Source organism: Sinocyclocheilus grahami, unplaced genomic scaffold (assembly GCF_001515645.1).
Source record: "Sinocyclocheilus grahami isolate Dianchi unplaced genomic scaffold, SAMN03320097.WGS_v1.1 scaffold58.1, whole genome shotgun sequence".
NCBI classification, from domain to species: domain Eukaryota; kingdom Metazoa; phylum Chordata; class Actinopteri; order Cypriniformes; family Cyprinidae; genus Sinocyclocheilus; species Sinocyclocheilus grahami.
Window position 1 is genome coordinate 3228407 of NW_015505237.1, and position 27021 is coordinate 3255427.

At 37.9% G+C, this 27021-nt stretch overlaps 1 protein-coding gene across 2 annotated transcripts in view; it reads left to right on the top strand.

Moving 5' to 3' along the window:
* The window catches only part of LOC107584305 (gamma-aminobutyric acid type B receptor subunit 1-like), a 142394-nt gene that overhangs the window by 17612 nt on the left and 97761 nt on the right, over positions 1-27021 (top strand). For both annotated transcript variants that reach the window (XM_016270873.1, XM_016270874.1), the window contains exon 2: positions 21360-21443. In XM_016270873.1, coding sequence (XP_016126359.1) covers positions 21368-21443 — 76 coding nt within the window. In that variant the 5' untranslated portion in view covers positions 21360-21367. The remainder of the gene's footprint in view (positions 1-21359; positions 21444-27021) is intronic.

Consider the following 27021-nt stretch of genomic DNA (forward strand, 5'->3'; position numbering starts at 1 on the left):
TTTGAATGCCAAGGCCTGCCCAAGAGACTATATGACTGACAGGTAAAGCAACCAATCACGTTTTGTTTTGTGCCGCGTCATGTTAATGGACTTGGAAATGTCGCCACAATAACAGACCGGTGTGTAAAACTCTTGGACGTATTTTAAAGAGTCTATGCTGTGAACTTTACATATTTCACATACTTTTGAAAATCTAGTGTTTAGATCAGTGGTTCTCAACTGGTTTGGCCATGGGACCCACATTTTCCCATGGTCATCAAGCCTCTGCCCACTTTGTTAGGAGATATATATATTTATTCACAAAAGAATTGTTGATGCACACACACAAGCACCATCCCCCTTTACTTAACACACACATAAATTGTAAGAATATGACTAATACTGATTAATAAACAGCAGGGACGTGCACAGACATTTTGAGGGGCAGGGGTTCAAGTGGAAATTTATTTTATTGTTTTTTCTAAACAAAACGTTAAATATATTGACACAAGTCTGACTTACTTACCAATTTATTTGAATTCCCTCAAACTCACCCAAATGTTTCGTGTTGTTTCATTTTTCAACAGATGTCTACAAAATAATCAGTTCACATTGAGACCTTGGTCTTCTTTAGCATTCACTAATTTTGGGTCACAACTCGCGACCCACCAGTTGAGAAACACTGGTTTAGATGATCCTAAGTGCTCCTCATCACAGCTGTAAACACGACGGCTTTATTCTTCCATGAGGGGGTTTGGAGCCACGGCATCTTTGTTTCCAGGCAGAACGTTAAAGAATGCGGCACAAAAATCTCCTGGAAATCCTGTATAATTCAACCAATCAGATGATGACTTCGAAACTCCTAAAGAGTTTCCAACTTTGTGTGCCATATGCATCAGACATTCAGTCAACGGTCCATGGGCTTGACATCTGAGGCTGAGACTATTACTCATTAGGTCTTTCAGTGCAGCCTTCAAAAGATGCAGCCTCTGAATTGGGACATTTGATTTCAGACGCAGCCCTTGATTAGCTGGTTTCAGGTGTATTTAATTAGGTCTGAAGCCGAACTCTCAGAATTGGTCACCCTTGAATCAAACAGGCTATTCTTTGCTGCTGTACCTTTAAGAAATGCATGTGAATTGAGCAATAGAGCTTCGGTCGAGCTGTGGGTTAGCTGTCAAGTCCTATATAGTTGTTAACTCCCCCATCCGACCCTCTTTGCAAAGCATGCATCATTGTGGCAGGATCATAAAACAATCCGAGCCGAAATGTGCTGCTCAAACTGTAAAGGTCAGATTGAAATGATCTTGTTATAAGAAAACTTCAGCCACACTTTTCTAGTGCTAATGTCCTTCAGAAGGATATGCAGAGCCGCAGGTGATGACACACAGCCCAAGCACCACATTTGATGGACTTGAAGGTTTTCGGCTGTGAAATGGAGTGACAGTCGTATTCTGTGACCAAAGTGACTACCTGAAATTTTCAGTGGTTCAGGGTGTACATGCTGTTTGAAGGCAACCCAAGTCGACAACCGCTTGTTTGTCAAGCCATTGTACCAACAGAGTCTCATGGCAATTCAACTATTTTATATTTTGGTGACTTGTAGGCAAATTCGTATGAATTTAATTTTGAATACCACATTTGCAAATGTTCATAAAATCTGCTTATGTTCCATGGATGTTTAGGTTTATCAATTCAGAAAAAAATCACCAACTCATAAAATAGTTCTGTTTTCTCATAAGAACTCCAGTAAACCCTCATGCATTTATACCATTATTATCCAAACTATTTATAACATGAAATGTGGGGCATTGTGTGTTTGGAGAGTGGGACAAACCCTCTTTTATGCCCCCAAAAAGGAATATTATTCATATATACACTGACCTCAGTTTTACTTAACCAGATATACTCTGTTATAGCAGCCTGCACATTTAAATGAAGTCATTGTCATTCTTTTCTTGGCAAACATCCTTCCTTTCTATGCAAATGAGGCTCATTATAGAATGTGCCTGATTCACAAACATCAGCACTATTTTCCTGTAAATGGGGGCTTTTTGGAAGGGATGTTTGTGTAGATTTTTCTAGTAATCATAGCAGCAGTAATTGTAGCCATGCAAAGGTTTTTTAAAAGTCTTTTAAACGTTCTGTATAAGAACCTCAACTGTTGAAGTGAAAAACGTTACCATTCAGCCATCGTCTTGGTGTCTGTCCATTCATAAGATGCAAATGTCCGGTCCAAACTGCAATCAGCTCTAATTTTGTGGGTGTGTTTGTTGCATTTGCATAATTCCTTTAGTAAATTGGGTGGCAAAACAATGCAGCACATGCATATAAACAATATTATCAGTGGGCGCAGTGTTTCACAGTTTCACATTCTTAATTCCCCCGTGACCCGTCGCTCTTTTCCATGCAGTCACAATGAATGGAGCTCTAAAGCACCAAAGAAGTATCATAAAAGTGGCCTTTATGACTTGTGTGCTATAGTCCTAGTCTTCAGAAGCCATATGATAGCTTTTTGTGAGAAACAGACTGAAATTTAAGCTGTTCACTGCATCCTTTTAATGAAGCACAGTCTCTTGCATAGACATTTGAATTGTGGTATTAAGTCTGGTCCAGTTTGCAGGTTTTTCTGGCCAAGAACCGCCCACTTAGACAGGAAGAGACTGCCTGATAGAATAACAGATGGACTTGGTCATCACTCATGTCCATCCAAAAGTACCGATTATTTAACACAAATAAGTTGTTATATACAGTACAGTTCTGTAGATATCTAGATTATTGACTACTCTGGTTATTTTTTAAAAGATCTGATACCTTTAACCAGGCAAATTGATGGATTATCGTTTTCCTTAAATGCTTGAAAGTGCCTTCCCAGTCTCAACACATCTCTGTATCCGAATGGTTTAACAAATTGTGTGCGTTTACTCCCGGAAATAGCGTCTAATCAGATTGAGCCAGCACTTGCCAGTTTTGTGTGCAGTGTGCATCAGAGCATTGAGCAGACTGTGGGCGTGCCGTCTGAGCCTGAGACTAAATGAAGAATAACCAGAATAACCATCTGTTCATCACATCCATTCCACTACAGCATGAACGTTTGACTGCCAAACTTGACGGTATTTTCAGGCTCTTCTGACGCAAAGAATTGTAAGACACTTTATTTCGGCCTTTTTAAGGCAACATTGCATGTGTCATTCATGGAAGTCAATCCCATTGTGATTATCTCAATGAGAAAAAAATCATACAATATGCTGCACAAGTAGAGAGAAATGTTGGCTCTTGTACTGTACTTGCGTTTCTATTTAAAAATCACTATATATATTTGTGTTTTATCTATGTTTATGCTTAGTACTGCACTGAGTCATTAGCTAAGCAACACGCTAACATCAGGCTCTTTTAGAAAAGAGCAGTGGTGTATAAAGTACCTGAAAGCCATACTCAAGTAAAAGTACAGCTATCTTACCAGAAAATGACTTTGGCAGAAGTTGAAGTCACTGTTTAGAATCTTACTTGAGTAAAAGTCTTAAAGTATGTGATTGAAAGTAAAAGTACAAGTGAGTGCAAAATGGAAAAGAAGCAAATAAATATAAATACAAAATGTTCATACACAGAGTAGCAAGATTGTGTTCAGTTTTAATTCTTTCTTCCATTTAGTATTTTTGGGGAAGAATAAAAAGCACTTCATCCGGTACTTAGTGTCTTTCATTCCAACATAAGAAAACATTTCTGGAATCTGCATCTGAAATAGCATTTAGATGTATTTACACAGTTTATGTATCTCAGAGGGGACATGAATGCATTTAAACTGCAGTTACAGTTGCATAAATAGGCCTAATGTTTTGTTTTTAACATAAAACATTGAATACTGATATTTGAAATAATTTAAAATATGAAAAAAATTGTAGAAATGTGAAATTAAAACCGCCAGTAGATGACAGCAAGTGACTGTTAGTATATTAATATTCATTCAAAAACAAAGCATTCAACTGTGTTAATGAGTGAATCACTGAATCATTTATTCAACCGATTCGTTCAAAAAGCTGATTCATTCAATAAGTAAACACCGTCCATTGCTCAGAGACACAAAACAGTTTTTGACTCTACTAAAGCATAAAAATACCATAATATATTTGTAGATATTTAAGAAACATGCTAAGTTAACATACTTGTTTATCTGAAAAACAATGCTCCAGTCAGTTATTCTCCTTTGAAAATGTGCTTTCGGGGTCGGAATGTCGGTCTCTGTTTTGGTTTGTGAAACCCGCCCACTGCCAGTTTACCCAATTGTATTTCGGCACCCGGGGTTGCCAGTTGGCGGAAAACACAGCGTATTTCCTTTCATTCATCGTCAAGTGCGCTCGTTCCTGTTGGTGTCCTCAATCTGGCGCCCAATCTGGCAACAATCTGTGCCTCAAGTCTGAGGAGGAGGGGCCGGGTGAAAAAACCCCTCTCCAATAGTTTGAATTTGGACTGCAATACCTAGTTCAACCACTCGGTGTCAATTCTACATACAGCACCTTTAAGTAGGATTTCAGAAGTAGTGCTGAGGTCCAACTAAAGATATACTGAAGTATATTTGATTGTGCTATAGTGAAACTATTGCAAGTATACTTTAGGTAAACTTTAAAAATCTTGCATTTAAAGATCAATGTTATTCAAGGATCATACAGTACAATCCTCATCAATAGTGATATTAAAACACATTTTAGGCTTAATATTAAGAAATGTGCATTGCACACAACTAGTAGGCTTACTCCAAATTGTTACAGTTATGGACTTTTTGTGTGTTTTTCCCTGTTTCAGTTCTCCTGCCTTGTTTTGTTCCTTTGACCCAGTTTTCCTTAGTTGTCTTGATTATGTCATTCTGTTCACCTGTGTATCATTAATCATCTCGTCTGCTCCTTTATTTTGCATTTGCATATATTCCCTCAGTCTCTGTCTGACATTCGTCGTGGATTGATTTAAGTTTAGTTTGTGTGGTTGCATTCTCTCCTGGTGATTCTCCTGTCTTATGTGTTTGAAGTTACAATTAAAGGACTATTATTGTTACTCCGTTGTTGTGCGCATCTCTACAGCCACAATACTGTAACAGAAATACAGTTTAATTATCATTTTTAGCCTATATCAGTAAGTCTCAAGCAGTATGTCAGTAAATTAATAGATTTGAACTATACTTAGTATGAAATAAATGTATTTTAAATATTTTACTATTGTCTTTAAAACACTCTCAATGTACTTACAACCATATATGGTAAAATAAAATAGACTTTAATGTAATTTCTACTAAAGCTTGTAAGTCATATTTAAACATATGTAATTACAAATTTGTAATGATTAAGACGGGATTTTGTACAGTTTGTACGTTTATTAAAACATAATGATTTAAAAATGTACTTTAAAGTAAAACTACTTAAGTGTGTTAAGAAACAGTCATAAAAGTGTGCTTTAAGTTCATTTAAGTGGCCTTTTATTTCGTTAATATTATATTATCTGCGTTTTTTAAAAATATAATTTTAAAATGTGAATTATGCTACAAGTGCACTTTCATTACAATTACGTACACTTAATTTTCACAAGGGGTGTTGCAATTTTTGATTTGAAACAAATGATTGAAACACAATCTTCACAGTTAAGTAGGTAGAAGCTGTGTATTCACATGCACAGAAAATAGCATTTCAGAGGTGTCACCAAGAATGCTGCTGAGTAAACATGGATCGACTCTCTCATGTGAGGATCACTATTTCTCGTGGCACACGTATCATAGAACATTCAATCGTCAATCACAAAGCTAATGTAAATGACAGTTAGGATGCCTTAGAACAGGGGTGCCCAACTCTGCTCCTGGCGATCGACTGTCCTGCAAAGTTTAACTCCAACTCTAATCAAAGACACCTGCCTTTAATTTTTAAGTGATCCTGAATACCCTAATTAGTTGCTTCAGGTGTGTTTGATTAGGGTTGGAGCTGAACTTTGCAGGAGAGTCAATCGCCAGGAGCAGGGTTGGGCACCCCTGCCTTAGAAGGAAGCTGCTTATGTAGACAGTAGACAGCACTGTAGATTGTGTTTTCTATGCATGGTAGCACATTATAGAAACTCCTGTTGAAATTTCAGTGTGCAGTTCTTGCTGAATAAATGAATTACCAGAAATGTCAGAGGAAAGTGGGACACTGTCACGCCCCTGTGTTATTATGTGTGTGGTGTTGTGAGGCTCTAGGCTTTAGTCTTTTATGAGACGCTCTGTCAATAAGCCGTCTGTTACACCTCACACTCATGCCTCATGGCATTGATTGAGGAATTACAACGCCGCATCTTCGCTCTCTCTCTTTGCTGTCGGTGGCCTGCGTTTCTGATCTCTGTAGGCGTGTATCACAGCATGGGTTTGCATGTGTCCTGTTGGGTTTCACTCGTGCGACTCGATGGGAGTCGGTGTATGTTTGTGTCTCACTGTTTCCTAGGGTGTCTTTGTGCTTTATGTCTCTCCAAGCAAGTTTTTTTCTTTTTTTTGGCACTATGTGAGCTGCACCATGTGTCTTGAAGCAGATTTTTCCCTCCACCATCTTAGTCATAATGTACTTTCAATTTTATGATGACTCAGCCAGGAGGTTTCTAAAAATAAGCCTGCATGCTATAGGTTTGTGATAGTATATTATTTACTTTAATTACGTGCTCTCATCATTTATTCCATACAGAAAACAAATGGCAGGGGGCTTGATCTCAAAGAAATAAGCACTCGGTTAGAATTTTGCTGTTCAGCAATTCCTGAATAAACTGTTTAAATTAAAGTAGTTCACACATACACACACACAAATGAATTTGAATATTATATATTAATTTTATATAAAATTGTATAAAATGAATCAGAGTTCATATTCTAAATAACATTATGTGAGACGAACAATCTGGAATTTATGTGAATTTTATTGAAAATTTGGTTACAACGTATATGAGAACCAATCAGTGGTATTTTAATATTAGTTTAGTATTTATTTATAACATTTATTACTCTTTTGAATTTAATATTTTCAGTTTTCATTTTAATGTCATTATACATTTGAGTGATTTAATGTGCTTTTGTATTATTTTTTTTTTTTTAGATATTTCTATTTAGCTTAAATATTTTTATTCAAGTTTTAGTCATTTTAGTACTTCAATGTAAACTTGTTTTTTAAGTTGACATTTTTCATTGTATATTTGTATTTTATTTATTTTCAGCTTTATTTCAATGATTTTTAATCATATTAATTTTAGTTAAACAATAACAATCTTGGAACCAGTGGGCTTTGGCATCATTATTGTGTCAAACCTGGTGCATGTGTTGTGTTTAAATATATTTGTGACTGCATATGCCGTTTTTTAGAGCTTGGCATTTGCTTTCATTTCCATCTCCTGTTTTGTTCCATAGAAGAAAGTGATACTTTTTTTTTTTTTTTTTACTGCATGAAGGTGAGTAAATAATAACGGAATTTTCACTTTTTGGGTGAAATATCCTTTAGGAAAGCTGATGAGGACATAGTAGAAACCCATCCTTTGGGCCAGTGTCTGATGCCCAGCATTCACTTGTGTCCTACTAAGCCAGTTTTTTTTAACAGTAGGCACATATGGCATGTCTCTGTATGGTAATATCATACAAAAGTATTTCGATGAGTACTTACCAGAGCACTTGCTTTTGTGTGTGTATAGTGGGGTTGTGAGGTCATCACAATCTATTTGCACATGTGCTATAGATCCAGGTCCAGGACGGATGGATACATCAGCAAGGCTTCTCTCTCACCCAATAATTATTGACTGTGTTATGTGCTGTGGCTTATTGGCTTCACGTTCTGCCAGCTTGAATTACATCCCTCAACGTCTGGTCACGTATTCCACCAGCCGAGCTTCCAAACTCAGACATCTCCTGTGATTTTGGAGGAATTAGAATTGACATCTTTGAACTTCCCTTTGAATCCTGCAGATTTAGACGCATTAACAAAGGAGGAAGGCGGCTTACGCTGAGATGCATCATGGAATAAAGAGTTTACCTTACTTCCGTTTGGTTTTATGACCGTACATAGCAGAATTGCCCCGGAGAATATGTGTCCTTTGTTAAGAGGCTCAAACACACTCACTTCCTGACGGTCTGTGCTCCTCCCAACCAGATTTACATCAGTCAGGTTGTCAGGCCTTCATCGCCCTTATCAGTTAGCGAACAGGTCGATGACAAGGAGGAGGTCAGTGACAGTTTCCCATCATTCATTGTGCATTTCACAGGAAGTGACAGCAGACTGTGTGCTGCAGCAACTCTGGGGAGCGATTGTCGCTAACTAATATTTGTTTCCAAAAGGGTCGTCCCCATGAGAGGCATTTGATGACCCCCTATTTGTTTTATTGGAGACCTTTGTACTCTACAAAGTGTAATTGGTGCTTTCTAAGGCAGTCATCAATATTACTATTGGTCATAGATGAACCAGTTGGGCTGGGCTTGCTTATTTGTTTTTAATAACAAAAAACCCGAAGGTTATGTTTTTGGCAACTGTCAAGGTCCTTTTTACAGTGGCCCAGTAGTGCACAACATAACGAAATCGCCACAACACAACGCATAGGACTAATTTTTGTTGTATTGTGCTAATTTCGTTGTGTTGCAACTTGTTTCTGTTGTGTTCTGCTAATTTAGTTGTGTTGTGGCTTGTTTTTGATATGTTGTGCTAATTTCGTTGTGCTGCGACTTGTTTTTGTTGTGTTGTGGCTTGTTTCTGTTGTGTCGTGCTAATTTCATTGTGTTGTGGCTTGTCTTTGATATGCTGTGCTAATTTCGTTGTTGCGACTTGTTTTTGTTGTGTTGTGGCCCAGCATTCACTTGTGTCCTACTAAGCCAGTTTTTTTTAACAGTAGGCACATATGGCATGTCTCTGTATGGTAATATCATACAAAAGTATTTCGATGAGTACTTACCAGAGCACTTGCTTTTGTGTGTGTATAGTGGGGTTGTGAGGTCATCACAATCTATTTGCACATGTGCTATAGATCCAGGTCCAGGACGGATGGATACATCAGCAAGGCTTCTCTCTCACCCAATAATTATTGACTGTGTTATGTGCTGTGGCTTATTGGCTTCACGTTCTGCCAGCTTGAATTACATCCCTCAACGTCTGGTCACGTATTCCACCAGCCGAGCTTCCAAACTCAGACATCTCCTGTGATTTTGGAGGAATTAGAATTGACATCTTTGAACTTCCCTTTGAATCCTGCAGATTTAGACGCATTAACAAAGGAGGAAGGCGGCTTACGCTGAGATGCATCATGGAATAAAGAGTTTACCTTACTTCCGTTTGGTTTTATGACCGTACATAGCAGAATTGCCCCGGAGAATATGTGTCCTTTGTTAAGAGGCTCAAACACACTCACTTCCTGACGGTCTGTGCTCCTCCCAACCAGATTTACATCAGTCAGGTTGTCAGGCCTTCATCGCCCTTATCAGTTAGCGAACAGGTCGATGACAAGGAGGAGGTCAGTGACAGTTTCCCATCATTCATTGTGCATTTCACAGGAAGTGACAGCAGACTGTGTGCTGCAGCAACTCTGGGGAGCGATTGTCGCTAACTAATATTTGTTTCCAAAAGGGTCGTCCCCATGAGAGGCATTTGATGACCCCCTATTTGTTTTATTGGAGACCTTTGTACTCTACAAAGTGTAATTGGTGCTTTCTAAGGCAGTCATCAATATTACTATTGGTCATAGATGAACCAGTTGGGCTGGGCTTGCTTATTTGTTTTTAATAACAAAAAACCCGAAGGTTATGTTTTTGGCAACTGTCAAGGTCCTTTTTACAGTGGCCCAGTAGTGCACAACATAACGAAATCGCCACAACACAACGCATAGGACTAATTTTTGTTGTATTGTGCTAATTTCGTTGTGTTGCAACTTGTTTCTGTTGTGTTCTGCTAATTTAGTTGTGTTGTGGCTTGTTTTTGATATGTTGTGCTAATTTCGTTGTGCTGCGACTTGTTTTTGTTGTGTTGTGGCTTGTTTCTGTTGTGTCGTGCTAATTTCATTGTGTTGTGGCTTGTCTTTGATATGCTGTGCTAATTTCGTTGTTGCGACTTGTTTCCGTGGTGTTGTGGAGATTTCATTGTGTCAGTGAATATATGGAAAAAAACGAACTTGCTTTACTTATGTGAAAACATAACTATTATTTTAAATATTTTGTTGTTAATTTAAAAGTAATTTGTTACTTTCATAGTTACTTGAAAAAGTTATCTGATTACATAACTCACGTTACTTGTAATGCATTACCCCCAACACTGTATATAGTGTTGGGTAACACTTTTTGATAGTCCACTTTAGACATTCAACTAACTATAAGCAACTTAACAACTGCATGTCAACTAACTCTCATTATAGTAGTAGTAGACTGTTAGGTAAGGTTTAGGGTTCGTAGAATAAGTTGAAATGTACTTGAAAAGTTACTTGATAAGTCAGTAGAATAATTGTAGGGACACCATCAGAATAAAGTGTTAGGCATGAAGTAGACAGTCTACTAAAACTCCAATGACTGGTAGTTGACATGAAGTTGCAAAGTTACTAATAACAGAATGTCTACTGTTACTGCTGGTAGAATGCCTAAAGTGGACTACCAAAATTAAATGTTAGTTAAATGTAATCTTGATAAATAGCTTACTGTTTGTCAAAATCAGATCCAGCCATGATATTCTGAACTCTAAACAGAATTGATGTCTGAATTTTTAAGGCAGGTTTGCATGTAACTGTTTTGGGAAGAAATCATGCTTCTTACTCACCAGCTATATTGGTGCCGTGACCCGGGGAGTGAGGTTTTGGGAGGTGAGTGTATTGTAGACCAGCTGGTAAGAGCCGTGCAGATAAATATAATTCCCTTGCACTCAAGAGGCACACTAGACACTAGAGGCTGTGGTCTTTAGCATCCTTGTTAGCCATTTCCCATGTCGGTCGATGCTGGTTTGAATCCCGCTCAGAGCAGTGCGAGTAAGACCATTTACACTTAGATGAAGGGAGAGACCCAAAGCATAACCTGCTGAAAAAGCATCTTAATCCAGTCTAAACTCATTTGTATCTAGTCTATTGGCTGGTTTTAGAGCAGTTGTGGGCACTTTTCAGCTATATTATTCACCCAGCTAAACACCTGCCTGGCCAGGCTGGGACCTGCAAACAACAGCAAACCAGCTTAGTTTTTTTTCCCAGCAAGTTATCTAGAGACCAGAATATCACAGACCTAAAGGCCCAGGTGTACTTCATTTTCCGCATTTCGCTCTGTCTCGCACACAGCTGAGCACACAAGCCTTTCAAAGCATACTCCATTGACAGAGAGAGAGTGGATACACCGGTGCGCACTAGTGAACCTTTGTTTTAAAGTGGTCAAATCACTCGCACATTCACTACTGCTGGCACAAGTCCGGACACAAAAATCAGGCTCTACACAGATGTGTGCATGGACATCAGCAGAATGTGCTGAAGGCAAAAATTACAACCCACAGACTGGAACACGAACAAGGGAAGTATACTTTAGGGTGGACTCTTTTAACTTGGATCAGGAAGCGGTTCCACCTACAAACCACCCAAAATGTCCTAGATACCACCTAGAGCCCCCTAATAATTGGATAGTAATGTGCTAAAAAACACACAGAACACTTTAGCTACTGATAAGCTACACCCAAGCATGATGATAGCCAGTTTTACATTGGAAAACACTGCTTACATATACTTCAGACAATGTAGAAATATTAGTGCTGTCAAAATTAGCAAGTTAACGCATGCGATTAATTTAGCAGTTTAACAGCGGTAAAAATATGTAATGCCGGGACGGAGCTAGGGTTGGCCACCCGTACTTACAACTGCTGCTTCTGTATCTTTTTTTCTTGACAAGAATTGCATTTATTTTGAAGCAGAACATCTTTATGACCACATCAAACAGGAAACTTTTCAGACACGCATTTCAACTTCACCTCAGCACCAGGCACTAGTCAAACGAGTGAGGAAAAGGGTACAGGTGACGAGGAGCTTCAGTAGAACATCAGTGAACTGCAGTCAGATGAGATGTTGTCAGTAAAAAAAATGTTTCCTGTTCTATCAGCTGTTATATTGTGCTCGTACCTCCACCTCTTCAATTGCACAAACAAATGCGCCGGCAGACTGTATATAAAGCACAAAAGAAACTACGAGCATGCAATGTCGTATGTCGTCAGTTAAGTCATGTAGTTACCAAAAGACGATTAAAGCGGCCTTAAAACTGTACATGCACGTAAGTAATTGTTATATGAGTCACATTTAAGAACAAAATTGTCCTGGAGCACACCAGCACGGTCTCCCTCATCTAACACACCCGATTCAACTCGTCAGCTCATTAGTAGAGACTTTAAGACCTGAAGCAGGTCAGAAAAGGTAAAGGGTTTTGAGAAAATACAATGCATGTCAGATCCGTTTCACATTCAGCAGTGGCTGAATTAAAGTAATATTAAACTCTTATAGTAACTCTTATAACTCTTAAAGTAATATCAGCCAAATAACCTAATAACCCAGCTGCTGTGATGTCTGTTAATCAAAGAACAAAAGAAAAAATCTATAACTTTTGTAGCTTTAAGGATTCATCTATATTTAATTTAGAATTTAGTGTTTGATAACTTACTACTTGCTGAAGGGCACAATAGGACATTTATTATATGTGAAGACTGATTTAAGTTCACTTAAATTAGAAGTTGTTATTTTTTAAAAGTCTTATAAATGTTCAAATTGATAGCTCTCATTTATGCTGTAGGCAATGGTTAAAAATTAGGGGAAAAGGACAATATCTTAGAGACATCAGTAGTATCAGTGATGCTTGCCTTCAGTCATAAAAAAGATGCCAATAAACCAACATTAAAAATATACTGTCTATGTTGTTTCTACGTTCATTTAAGTGACGTGACATGTGGCCAAGTATGGTGACCCATACTTGGAATTAGTGCTCTGCATTTATCCCATCCAAAGTGCACACACACAGCAGTGAACACACACACACCATGAACACACACCCGGAGCAGTGGGCAGCCATTTATGCTGCGGCGCCCAGGGAGCAGTTGGGGGTTCGGTGCCTTGCTCAAGGGCACCTCAGTCGTGGTTTTGAAGGTGGTAGAGAGTGCTGTACATTCACTCCCCCCACCTACAATCCCTGCTGGTACGAGACTCGAACCCGCAATCTCTAACCATTAGGCCACGACTTCCCCCTAAAAAAAATTATTTAAAGATTCCATGTGAAATTATTGCAATATAAAAGTATATTTAAAAACTTTAATGTTAGGTGGGTGATTGCACTAAAAAATATACTTTAATCTGATCACACTGAACAATTACGGCCAGTGTCAATGCTGCTACACAAAAAATTTGCAAAAATTGTACCATTAGGAGTTCAGCTTAGAAGGACAATGGGTGTTTCTCAAATGGAAGGCTGCATCCTCCGAAGGCTGCCACGTCATCAAACATCGCTGAAGGCCGTCTCAATCGCAAGGATCCTTGGAAGGCAGCCTTCGTTTTGCGTCCTTCATTCAGCTGAATTTGAAGGATGCATGGGATGTATCCTTTGCGACCTTCAATCACCCACAATCCTTTGTACCCTTCCATTTCATGAAAATAAACTGACGAAAATCAATGCAGTACTGAGCTTGTCTGAATGTATTATGAAATGTAAGACAAAAATAATGTTTTCGGACATGAAAGCATGTTATTTTTTGTTTTGGTGTAAATTACTCACTAAACACTAAACTGCCAATAATGTAAGCCACCGGGAGACTAGACGGCTGTGATTTATTGTATTGCATTAATAGAAAGCCAAATAAGATAATGATTTATAATACAAAGTATTTTTCCAAAACTAAGTTTTATTAGTATTTTCGTGCCGTGGTGGTGAGGGCGGGAACATATGTGACGTAACAACACACACTTACTAGACTGTCTCATTCTAGCGTTTAATGCCGAGGAGGACTCTAGCCTATAATTTAAGCCACAGGGAGATAAGACGACTGTGATTCATTGTATTGCATTAATAGAAAGCAAAACAATATAAAGATTTGTAATACAAAGTATTTTTCCAAAACAAAGTTTTATTCGTGTTTTTGTGCCGTGACGGTGAGGGCTGGAAACATATGTGATGTAGCCACGCGCACTTACTAGATCGTTTCATTCTAGCGTTTAATGCCGAGGAGGACTCTAGCCTACAAGACTCTGAAGAACTGAACTAGGAAGGATGCTGCCTCGGTAGGATGCAGCCTTCCGTTTGAGAAGCACCCAATGTTGTACCTTAAATGTTCATAATAGTGCTTTAAAGGGATAGTTCATCATTTACGCACCCTCAAGTTGTTCTAAACCTGTATGAGTTTCTTTCTTCTGCTGAACATCATAGAAGATATTTCGAAGAATGTTAAAAACCTACAAACCAAACAGTTGATGGTAGCCATTGACTTCCATAGTATTTTTTCCTTAGTATGGAAGTCAATGGCTATGGGTGAACTATCCCTTTAAGTATGAATATTACTGCTCTCAGATACTACTATGCACCTTTAAAAGGTACAAATTTGTCCTTTTAATGGTACTGACCCAGTGATAAGCTGTTGTATCCAAAAAAGGTACAGTTTTGGCAATTATTTCTGACAGTGTAAGCCGTGCCCTTTTTAGGTCCCACATTTCATGCTAATTTACATGCTTATACTATTTCTATGGTGGGTAATATTAGCTGCACAGGTGCAAACCGCTAAACCACACATTCATGCTAGATGAGGCACTGATGAGACACTGCGTCGAAACCGTCGAGTTCACTCATCACCTCTGCAGTCAGATGGCTGAGAGGGTTCGTTTACAGAGGCGTGGGGGAGACAGCGTGTCACCGGGGGTTAAAACATCAAGAAAGTCTGACAGCAGTCAAAGAGCAAACGGAAGGAGGGTACATGAATGGTTGCCTGGCAACAGAATTAGGCAGTTTTCAGCTTTGGTTTCTAGTCAGAAAGAGACGTGCTTTGCTTTCAGTGTCCATATAGAGATTGTCACCTGTCATTTACCAAGTGAATGTGCATGAATGTGTGCGAGCCAGGGCCATATCCACCATAATCAAAGCAGGGGGACGTTTCCACCCCAGTTTTTAAATTAGTAGGCAAACAGTATGTCTTTCACAATGGCCGATACCTAAAATGGTATCTACCCGGTCTTGAAAATGTAGGTATTTGTAAGGGGGTGTAAATAAAAATTGTGTAGGTTTATGGCTGCGATTTCAGTGCAGTGTATCGCAATCAGGCTGCGTTTAATGAGTGTATGGTGTTTGAGTGAAAGATTTGTTGTTTTCATGAGACAAGCCAGTTAGAAAGATGGAGGGGAAAAAGATTGAGAGTAATTGCTCTGTAGAGAGATAAAAGAAGACTGAATAGGGATGAAGGAGAAAGACAGCAGTGATTTTGGAAGACGCAATAAAAGAAACAATGCTGGCCTGGAAAAAAGCAAGCCAGTGAGAGAGAACATGTTAGAAAGAGGAGGAGAGAGATGAGAAAGAGCTTGCTACCACGCGGTCAGTTTTGCACCTCAGGTGGAGCCCTGTCTTCAGATTGTGTGTGTGTGTGTGTACATTCACCCTGCACTGCAAACGCTTTTCATTAGCTTCATTTTCACATAACAAAGCAGCAGTCACAATCTCCTCTTCACTATAGATAGCATCAGAGCCCCTCTCTGTCAACAGCTGTCCAAAACCTAGCAAGCTGTCTACTAGCATCACAGGTGCACTACAGGCATGACAGTTGTTTCAAAATGTAGGCAGCATGTATTCTTCCCTGAAAAATCTATTTCAGAATGCATTGCAACAACCTCCAAGAAAATCTAAGATGGTGGATGAGTCAAGAAAAAACAAAACTTTTTAATAAAAGTAAATAAAATCGAAAGTGTACCCTTTTACCTAATATTTTGTGCTTTTAATGCTTAGAGCATCACGTTGTTAGCTTAGCAACATGCTAACGTCAAACTCTTCACGTCTTGTGTGCTTAACATCAGGAACTCTTTATGTGTTGTGTCTCGCACAGGTTTATGTACAACGTTCTAAATCATCTTATGTGGTTACATTTCTGTATAGGATGATGCCTAAGGGCCCATTCACACAGGACACATCCTAGCATTAAAAACAGCTAGACGGAGAGTGACAGAATTGAACAGAAGGCATGTTTATAGCGGCATTAACACCCATACACCTTTGCTAATGGGTAGCCTACTTGACATCAAAAACTTTTGGGAATTTGTTGTTCTGGCATTTTGCTAATTATTATGCATGCAGTTTTAATGAGCCGATATAATTTGAAAGACTACATGAAATATTTGTGTTTTTAAAATGTTCATTTATCACACTCCAGGACCATTTAAAATAAAACCATTAAGGGAAAAATGTGTTTAAAAATCATAATAAATAGCTTCTTAAACTTACATTTTCCATGCACTTTTGTGTACATTTTAACCTAAAATACTGATTTAATAAAAAAAAAAATTCATGGACATGCATCAACTACCCATATACTGTATGCATATGTGTATGTAAATAAGCAGTGTTTAAGCTCATACGATTGGGCCATTGTTTTAAAACCGACATTGATTTACAGTGCTGCATCTCATAAACTATTTTTAACTTGACATATCATCTAAAAAATGACATGCTCATGGTGTGAGATGTGCTGTAATGGACAAAGATGTTTGCCTATTCCAGATTTACCACAGACCAGCAATGAGTGCAGACCAAACGCAAGAACATGTCCTGTGTGCACAGCCCTTCAGAAGACAGCTGCCAATGTAAGCAGTAGACAGCAAGGCAGCACGCTAGCTTTTTTTCTGTCAACTCCATATGTTCAGTGCATTCACAAAAATTTTTCCTTGTGCTGCCTGAACCCGCTAAAGTTAATCCTAACCCGCCTTTCATGCAAAGACCGTCTTTACAGCGCTCTGCGCTCCCACGAAGGAAAGCCTCGTCTGCTTTTATAGTGTGGGATAAAATGTGTTATGGCTCATATACTCGTTCATATTCCTTTGAGAACAGTTAGAAGCCGTGAATAATCTCTAGAAATTGCTTCCATTGTGATTACAGCGCAGGAAGTGTAAAGCGTTATGGTGGAGTTGAGTCTTCCTGCTTTGCTACCTGTATTTCAAATTAGCATATAATTTTAGCATATAAAATTAATTTATGTAGATTAGTCCTGGTTGATTGTTGGCTGTCTAATCAGATTGTGTGTGAGTGAATGTGAACATGTGTGTGCGCTGGCTCCAGTTCCTTTTACGAAGCCGGTGGTTTACGTGCTCTACGTCCCAGATTTGTCTCTCTGTGGTTTTTCAGCTCTTTGAAGCACGTTTCTCTTTCGCTTCCCTGCAATTCCACACTCATTATAGGGGCTTATGAACATGCCCTACTATTACATCTTGCTTTCAATGTTCCCTTCAGTGTTGTCAACTGGGTTCAAAATTAACACTCGCCAAGCTCCAACTGCAAGAAAAATTCAGCTTTAATGAGTTACTCGCCAGTTGGTATATATGTTCATATAGATTAACACAAAATTACAATTTTATTGCTGGAATATTTTCTTAATTCAACCACATTTCAGACACAGTATGTCTAGTTATTTTGTCTTTTTTGTTGAATGGAAATCAGAATCAACCGTCATGCATATCCGAGCACAGCAGTGGGTTTTTTGTTCCTGAATGAATCAGAGTGTTTTTTAATGAGTCACTTGAGTCAGTGATTCATTGACTCATGTATAAAGGCAGTCGCTTAGTTCATGAATGAGTCTGTGTTTTTGAACAAATCAATTAAGTGAATGATTCACTGACTCACTCGTAAAGACAAACACTTGTTTAATTCCAGAATAAAGTAAATGAGTCACTTGAATCAGTTATTCACTAACTTAATCATAAAGACAGTTGCTTGATTTGTTCCTGAATGAATCAGTGTTTTTAAATGAATTAAGTAAAAGATTAATTGACTCACACATTTAAAGTCCCCCTGTAGTCAAATATTATATTCCTTAAAACTTATCTTTGATAAGCAAAATGACACATTTAAATGTTTTTTCTTGTGAAAATAATTTTCTCATGCCTTAAAATAGCTGGAATATAACTCAACACCCTTGCCTCATTTACTATACGCTGATCTATGAATATGCAAATTAGCCCTGCATCCACTCACTCACACACCAGCCAGTTCCTCCTGATTCACTGAAATGTAGTAAATGCAAAACAGTGGCATATGTTTTTACTAGCGGACAACTACAGTGAATACTGTAATATTACTTAACGTTACTTACTTGACGATGTTGTGTCCTCAAAATGCCTTGAAGACTCGAATACAGCCGTTTGTGATTCTTAATTTGCGCCCGCGAGCATAAATACGCATGTGAAGTGCAGACACCGATGCGGGAGAGGTGGGTCTGACTCCGGGCTACTTTTACACTGTTGCCGCGGGTTATAATGCAAGTTAGCGGTTCTAAATTCACAATAAACCACGGCCTCATGGGTTTTTTGGTCTAATTTATTTTTGGTTTTGTGCTGGTATTGGTATATTTTGCATGCTAGTGATAGGAATCGATCCCTTGACGTGATTGGTTATTGGTTTGTGACGTAGCAAACCTAGGGCTGTTTCAAACCACATTTCTGGGAGTGCCATTGGGAAACTACACTTTTGAGGAGAAAATACTTGGCAATGGTGTTGATTAATGGATTGGCACATGGTTTGTCTAAAAGCATATTAAAAACACCACATAGACAAATAAACAACATAAAAAACTTGATTTTCACTACAGGGGGACTTTAAGTGAAAGATTAATTGACTCATGAAGACAGTAACTGCGTCCCAGATGACACACTATACACTATATGCACTTATACACTATGCACTTATGCACTATGTACTCAAACCATGCAGTGTATCCATTTGATATTTTATCATTAATAATCTGAGTTTGATAGCGCCTCCCCCTTCGTGATGTAATCCACTTGTTTAGTCGTAACGAAGGAATGCTGTTTCCGGGTTCAAGCCTCTACTCGTTTCACTTGAGAATACCAACTCAACAGCCATTCATGAGCACTATTTATTCATATTACATATTTAAGCTAAGCATTTAAAAACTTACAGTGTACACTACAATCTCAGTGTTCACGGCGTTCCAAATACAAATATTTGAATGATTTATATATAAAAAAAATGTATCACTATCTGGCCATCTGGGATTTCGGTATATGGAGATAAAGGTTAGGATTATAATTTTTTGGTAGTATTATATCACATTCTCAGTGTATATTAGTACCATTTGTTGTTTTCTTGTAGCATCTGATAGAGCGTTTGGACCCGGAAGCAGTGACACTTAGTTTTTTCCCCCGGTTATTTAAGTGCATCATCCGGTTATTTAAAGTGCACTTTTTCGTTTAGAAATTTTCAGTGTGAACGCACTACTCGCACTATTTATACTAAAAAAATGTCATAGAATAGTGCATAAGTATGTGATTTGGGATGCACCTAGTGACTTTTTAAATCCAGAATAAATCAGTGTTGTTAAATGAGTCAGCTGAGCTAGTGGACTCATATAGTCACCTGCTTGTGCCTGAAAGAATTTGTCTTGTTTAATGAGTCAGTTGAGTCAATCATTCAATAACTTACTCGCAAAGATAGTAGCTTATTTCATCCCTGAATGAATGAGTGTTTTTAAACAAATTAAGTGAAAGATACATCGACTCATCTATTTCATTCCCGATTGAATCAATCCGTTGAGTTAATGATTCAGTAAAAGACATTTGCTTCGTTTATTCCTGAATGAATCAGTGTTGTTAAATGAATTTATTGAATTTTCAATGATTTAATGATTCACTCATCAAGACGATGAATGACTCTGTGTTATCGAATTAATCAGTTGAGTAGGGCTCCACGATTAATTGAATGTGATTGTCATGCGCATTTTGATAGTAATGCCGGTTCTGCAATCAGCAGGAAATCATCATCACATGCTTTCAGATGGAGCAGCATTTACTACACATAGCCGTAGTTCACTGACAAGTTACCCCAAAAAAATAGCAGACGATTTTATTGCGCGATTCTGAAATCGAAGAAATAGTTCGCGATAATGACAGCTGTTTGCATAGCTTCTCAGTGAACTACGGCTCTGTGAAGTAAATGCTGCTCCATCTGAAAGCATGTGATGATGATTTCCTGCTGATTGCAGAACCGGCATTAAACACGTCAGTCGAGTGTTTGAAATAAATCCTTCTGTGAGATGATGTGGCTTCTTACACAGAATAAGGCACCCAACATATTTCATAGTATTTAAGCAGTGATAAAGGCATTGCATTATAAATATACTTTATTTTAATGAAAATTATAATAAGAAGAACTGAGATAAACCATATATTGCCGTAGTCGTGTTTTTATTAGTCACGTTGAATCAATGAAAGCAGTTGAATCTTCTGTTTATTCAGCTGCAGCGATGCATTTTCTGGGTTTCTTCTGCGAGGCGTATTTGGAGTTTCAGCGCGAGAGCGCCCTCTGGCCTTTGGATGGAGATTTACTGCTGATCACAGAACCGTGCTTCACTGAAAGATACGCATGACAATCGCAGCTTCTGTCGAATCGCGATCTCGATTCCATTTCGATTTATCGTGCAGCCCTACAGTTGAGTATCAGTTAATATACAAAAATAATCCCCCCCCCCCAAAAAAAAACCACCACCAATGTACAGTGCAGTTAAAATATTCCATAATTTTAGAAAAGCCACTCAGCCAATCAAATTCAAGGATCAAGCGTATACTGTATATGTATCTCATTTGCTATACATATACTGCTACAAGTAAAATGGGACCCTTGTCATCAAAAACAACACCAATATATACACAATACCCACTGACTGAAACAACAGCTATCATTCATCTTGTCCTCCCCCATCTACACCGACCGTGGTGCTTGTTGGCGCGTCTGAGTCAGAAAGCAGCTAGGCGGAAAGGGAATATTGAGGGGAAAGGCTGGGCAGTGCTCGCACCTTGATGCAGATATTAAGCAGATCTGTAGGCTGAGTAAAGGAAAGCACCCTGCCGCGAGTGACTCATTTGCTTGGTCGTGGTAGACTAACTGTGAATCTCGAAGAGGAGATCAGCTGTTCAGAGATTTCAAAAGGGCCGTCTGTCCGCAAGTGCTGTTTCTGATCTTCTGCTTCTCTCCTCGCCCCATGGCTTCTTCTCTCAACCTCCACCCCTTTCCTTTCTCCTACTGTATTTCCTCTTTTCCTCTCCTCCTTCAGAAACTCCTCTCACACTCATCTCACACCCTTAAACAGTCACTCTCCACCCTCTGTTTTCACACTCACTCATTCCTCCTCTGATAATGCCTCTCTCTTTCTCTCAATCTGCAGGTGGAAGAATGGCCCTCTCGTTTATTCTGTCGCTTCTCCTTGGGTCTTTTTCCCTCGCCGTGGCCTCACGTAATACGACCGCAGGTAATGGAGAGAGCTGAAGTCTGTGTGTGAGAGCTTTGGTGTGTACTGTATGTGTGGGCTCTTATAATATGTGGATTTATCTAACTTTTTAATCAATGCTTGTTTCATGTGCATTTATAGATTTCATTTGTAATTTGTTACAAAAGTTGTCCAAATGAAGTTCTTAGCAATGCATATTACTAATCAAAAATGAAGTTTTGATGTATTTACAGTAAGAAATTTACAAAATGGAACATGATCTTTACTTAATATCCTAATGATTTTTGGCATAAAAGAAAAATTTATCATTTTGACCCATACAATGTATTGTTGGCTATTGCTATATACCCGTGCTACTTAAGACTGGTTTTGTGGTCCAGGGTCACATATATATTCATTATTAAAAGTACACTCAGTAATATGATGTTTCCTTTCAGGGTTGCCAGGTGTATGTAACAAAACCAGTCTAAATGGCTCTCAATACTATCCCAATCACATTCCGGTGGAAAATGGCTATCAAAATTGCATTAAAATCATTCCAAATTCGCTTTCTTTCATTCTTAATTCTCCATTTCCTTCGCTTCAACCCACGATTAAAATAAACCCCGTGGCAGCAGTAAAAAAGTAGCCCAATTCCTCGGGAAAACACTGTTTGCGTTGCACTGGCCAATATGGTTTTATACTTATATTGACACCTAGTGGTGTGGATGCATCACTAAAAGCATGTTTTTGGTTTGGTCACTGTTAAAATTAGCAGTCAGATATTATTTATACGATTATTTATTTCGTTTGGTCATGTGGTTTAAAAATGGCCCCCATAAAGTGACCCACTCCATGTAAAATAAAACAGCTTTGACTTCATATTTGACTTCATTGACATGACTTCATATCACTGTTATTTTAGTATTGTTTATATATTAGTTATATGTTGTAGTATTTGTAAATATATTGAATTTGCTTTCTTATTAAAATGTTTCATTTTGTTATGTGCTTTTGTCATTTTTATTTTTGTAACTATTTTTATTTTGTAATATTTCTATCCACCTTTTAACTAACAAGCCATTCTGCAAGCCATTATTTAAAATCATAAAGTTGCACTACAAGTCATCCTTATCCGTCAGTTCGACTGAATGAGCTGTACATTTTCCTTCATGTTCTATTTTTTCAGACGGCAGGAGAATAATGTAATGCTTGGTATTTTAATGTGACATGATATAACAAGAATGTCTATGGCAAGAGCTCTTTTCACTCCGCTGCATTCTTTTCCTCCTGATTATTTTTTCTTTTGCAATTCCGCTGTAACAGCATGAAAAATGCACATTTGTGGTCTGCTTTCCTGATTTAATTAACGATATTAACCATGAATAATTAATGGGAATGCACTAAGAATATCTAATTTTTCTCTCCAAATCCTCATGTCTCTTTCTAGGGTTGTTTTCTCACTGATGCTTTCAAATGCAATTGTTACTTAATATAGACATATATTACTACAGTAAAATTGAACAAGTCCATACTATTGCTACAGAAATAGGCAAGGTTTTTGGGTTTTATTCATGGTATGTTGTAATTTGTTAATGGTTTTACACTTTAAAATTTTCTTTTAATGATCAGTGGTTGAAGGGTGAGTAAAATAAATTGCTTATTATGCTTTCATAGAGCGAATCTTTCGCTGATTGTTTACAGTGTATTGGAAGTTACCTCAAATATTTTTAGGTTCTTTTTTTCCAGTTTTAGTCATTATACTTCAACTAAGTTTGCGTTTTTAAGCAACATTTTTTACAATTTCTTTGTTATTGTAATGGAAGAGGTCTGACTGTTACAGTTATCCTTATTTCAATTACTGAAAACAATTTTAAATAGTTTTAGTTTTAGGTTCAAACTGAAAACTCATGAGACTGATTCAGTCTTTTTGACTGATTTATTAAAAAGAACCAGCGGGTTATTTGTTCGCAAGCAGTCTGCACTGGTCGTGCTGTATGTTTGTTGTTGCATGCAGCCTGCAAGGACAATAGATAGCAAGATGTATTGTCTATTTACTCTTTTTGAAGGAATGTGTGGCAGGCAGTTTTTTTCTCATTCACATAAATAAACTACAAACTCAGCCAAAACATAATTTCACTATTGATTTACAATAGATGCGACATTCAGTATGACTTATCTCATTTTACACATTTCAGTGCAGTGTTTCCAGTATTTTTATTAAATGAAAAAAGTTCTGTTATTTTAGTGTACTATAAAATGTATTAATAGATTCAATTAGAATTAGCTTTTATTTTAATATTTAATTTTTTTTTAAATGCTTTGGATATTTTTATTAGTTTTTGTTTTATTTCTATTTAGCTTCAATTTATTTTTTATTTCAATTTTTCTTATTTCAGTAAAACACTTTTCGTTTTTCATCAAATATTTACATTTAATTTTATTTCAGCTTTATTTCAGTTAATCCCCAACTTTTATTGTGTGTGTGAGCATTTCGAAGGATTTGTGTGTCCGTTTCTATGTGCATCTCTTTGTTTTTATTTGTTTGTGTTTGCTCGGCAGTGTGTTGATATTCCGGGTGTGTAAAAAGGTCTTATGCACTGGTCACATCAGTCAGCATCTAGAATTGAATTTTTTCTCACGTCTCCTCCATCCCGCTCTAATTGCATCCTTCCTATCTCAGATGTTACAAGCTTAGCTAGTCTGTTTTGCCTGAGCTGAACGACTAATGAAACACAATATCAACACTATTAGATGTCTGACAGCTATAATAAGTACATAAATCCTCACGTATGTAATCCTCCCATGCATAATTGTCCTGTTCTATGGCCTGTTGAAGAGCAATAAGAGCCTGTGGAATATCCCTCGTCACAGTGTATCTCCTGATCTGTCATTATAAGTCAGGCACATACACACTGCAAAGTTTAGATAACTGAACAAGGCAATAGCTATTGCCAACGTTTTGTGTCTAGAGGTAGTAAACAAGAAACATTGAAATCAACAGTTTAACCTGATTGGTGTTAATTATTTTTGATGACATTAAGACTACTGATGGAGGCATAGTAGTCTACAGAGGTATCATGTTTTGTTAATGAACTTAAATCACAAATTTCACAGATTTCATGACACTTTGATTGTTACTTCCTCAGTTGTTTAGGAGGAAATTCAGATGTATAATACAGTTGTCTACAGTAACCAAACTCACTACGGTGTAATTACACAAATAAGTACTGAGTAATATTAATTACATCGACTTCCTGTAGGTTTAGGGTTAGTTCCTTTGAATTATGCATAATTTCCTGGCTTCACTACATGTAGTAAGTACATGTAATGTGTAACAAGGACACTATGTTATGTCCTCAGACATATATGATATGTGGTTTGTGGGCATTTTCACTCTCCTCTCTCTTTAGTTTCTCTCTCCATGGCTAAAATAAAATGTTACCAAATATTGGTGTTTGATAGTAATTGTTTTGAAATGTGATACAAATGTGAGATGTTGCATTGGCACTTTAACCCTGTAAAACCTGGCAAATATATATATACAGTGGGTACGGAAAGTATTCAGACCCCCTTAAATGTTTCACTCTTTGTTATATTGCAGCCATTTGCTAAAATTTTTCCTCATTAATGTACACACAGCACCCCATATTGACAGAAAAACACAGAATTGTTGACATTTTTGCAGATTTATTAAAGAAAAAAAACTGAAATATCACATGGTCCTAAGTATTCAGACCCTTTGCTGTGACACTCATATATTTAACTCAGGTGCTGTCCATTTCTTCTGATCATCCTTGAGATGGTTCTACACCTTCCTTTGAGTCCAGCTGTGTTTGATTATACTGATTGGACTTGATTAGGAAAGCCACACACCTGTCTATATAAGACCTTACAGCTCACAGTGCATGTCAGAGCAAATGAGAATCATGAGGTCAAAGGAACTGCCTGAAGAGCTCAGAGACAGAATTGTGGCAAGGCACAGATCTGGCCAAGGTTACAAAAAAAAATTCTGCTGCACTTAAGGTACCTAAGAGCACAGTGGCCTCCATAAACCTTAAATGGAAGACGTTTGGGACGACCAAAACCCTTCCTAGAGCTGGCCGTCCGGCCAAACTGAGCTATCGGGGGAGAAGAGCCTTGATGAGAGAGGTAAAGAAGAACCCAAAGATCACTGTGGCTGAGCTCCAGAGATGCAGTCGGGAGATGGGAGAAAGTTGTAGAAAGTCAACCATCACTGCAGCCCTCCACCAGTCGGGGCTTTATGGCAGAGTGGCCCGACGGAAGCCTCTCCTCAGTGCAAGACACATGAAAAAACACCTGAAGGACTCCAAGATGGTGAGAAATAAGATTATCTGGTCTGATGAGACCAAGATAGAACTTTTTGGCCTTAATTCTAAGCGGTATGTGTGGAGAAAACCAGGCACTACCTGAAAATGGCTGTCCACCAACGTTTACCATCCAACCTGACAGAACTGGAGAGGATCTGCAAGGAGGAATGGCAGAGGATCCCCAAATCCAGGTGTGAAAAACTCGTTGCATCTTTCTCAAAAAGACTCATGGCTGTATTAGATCAAAAGGGTGCTTCTACTAAATACTGAGCAAAGGGTCTGAATACTTAGGACCATGTGATATTTCAGTTTTTCTTTTTTAATAAATCTGCAAAAATGTCAAAAATTCTGTGTTTTTCTGTCAATATGGGGTGCTGTGTGTACATTAATGAGGAAAAAAAATTAACTTAAATGATTTTAGCAAATGGCTGCAATATAACAAAGAGTGAAAAATTGAAGGGGGTCTGAATACTTTCCGTACCCACTGTATATGAAACATTTATGTAGTGTTAGAGTAATTAATATTTTGAATTAGCTTATCTTTATATTTTTAGTTTTCATTTTAATTTGAGTATTTTTTAAAGTACAGGTGCATCTCAATAAATTAGAATGTCGTGGAAAAGTTCATTTATTTCAGTAATGCAACTCAAATTGTGAAACTCGTGTATTAAATAAATTCAATGCACACAGACTGAAGTAGTTTAAGTCTTTGGTTCTTTTAATTGTGATGATTTTGGCTCACATTTAACAAAAACCCACCAATTCACTATCTCAACAAATTAGAATACTTCATAAGACCAATAAAAAAAAACATTTTTAGTGAATTGTTGGCCTTCTGGAAAGTATGTTCATTTATTGTACAGGTACTCAATATTTGGTAGGGGCTCCTTTTGCTTTAATTACTGCCTCAATTCGGCGTGGCATGGAGGTGATCAGTTTGTGGCACTGCTGAGGTGGTATGGAAGCCCAGGTTTCTTTGACAGTGGCCTTCAGCTCATCTGCATTTTTTGGTCTCTTGTTTCTCATTTTCCTCTTGACAATACCCCATAGATTCTCTATGGGGTTCAGGTCTGGTGAGTTTGCTGGCCAGTCAAGCACACCAACACCATGGTCATTTAACCAACTTCTGGTGCTTTTGGCAGTGTGCAAAAGCTGGAGGAAGCATGAAGTGCTCCAAAATTTCTTGGTAAACGGGTGCAGTGACGTTGGTTTTCAAAAAACACAATAACACAATAACAGCAGATGACATTGCACCCCAAATCATCAAAGACTGTGGAAACTTAACACTG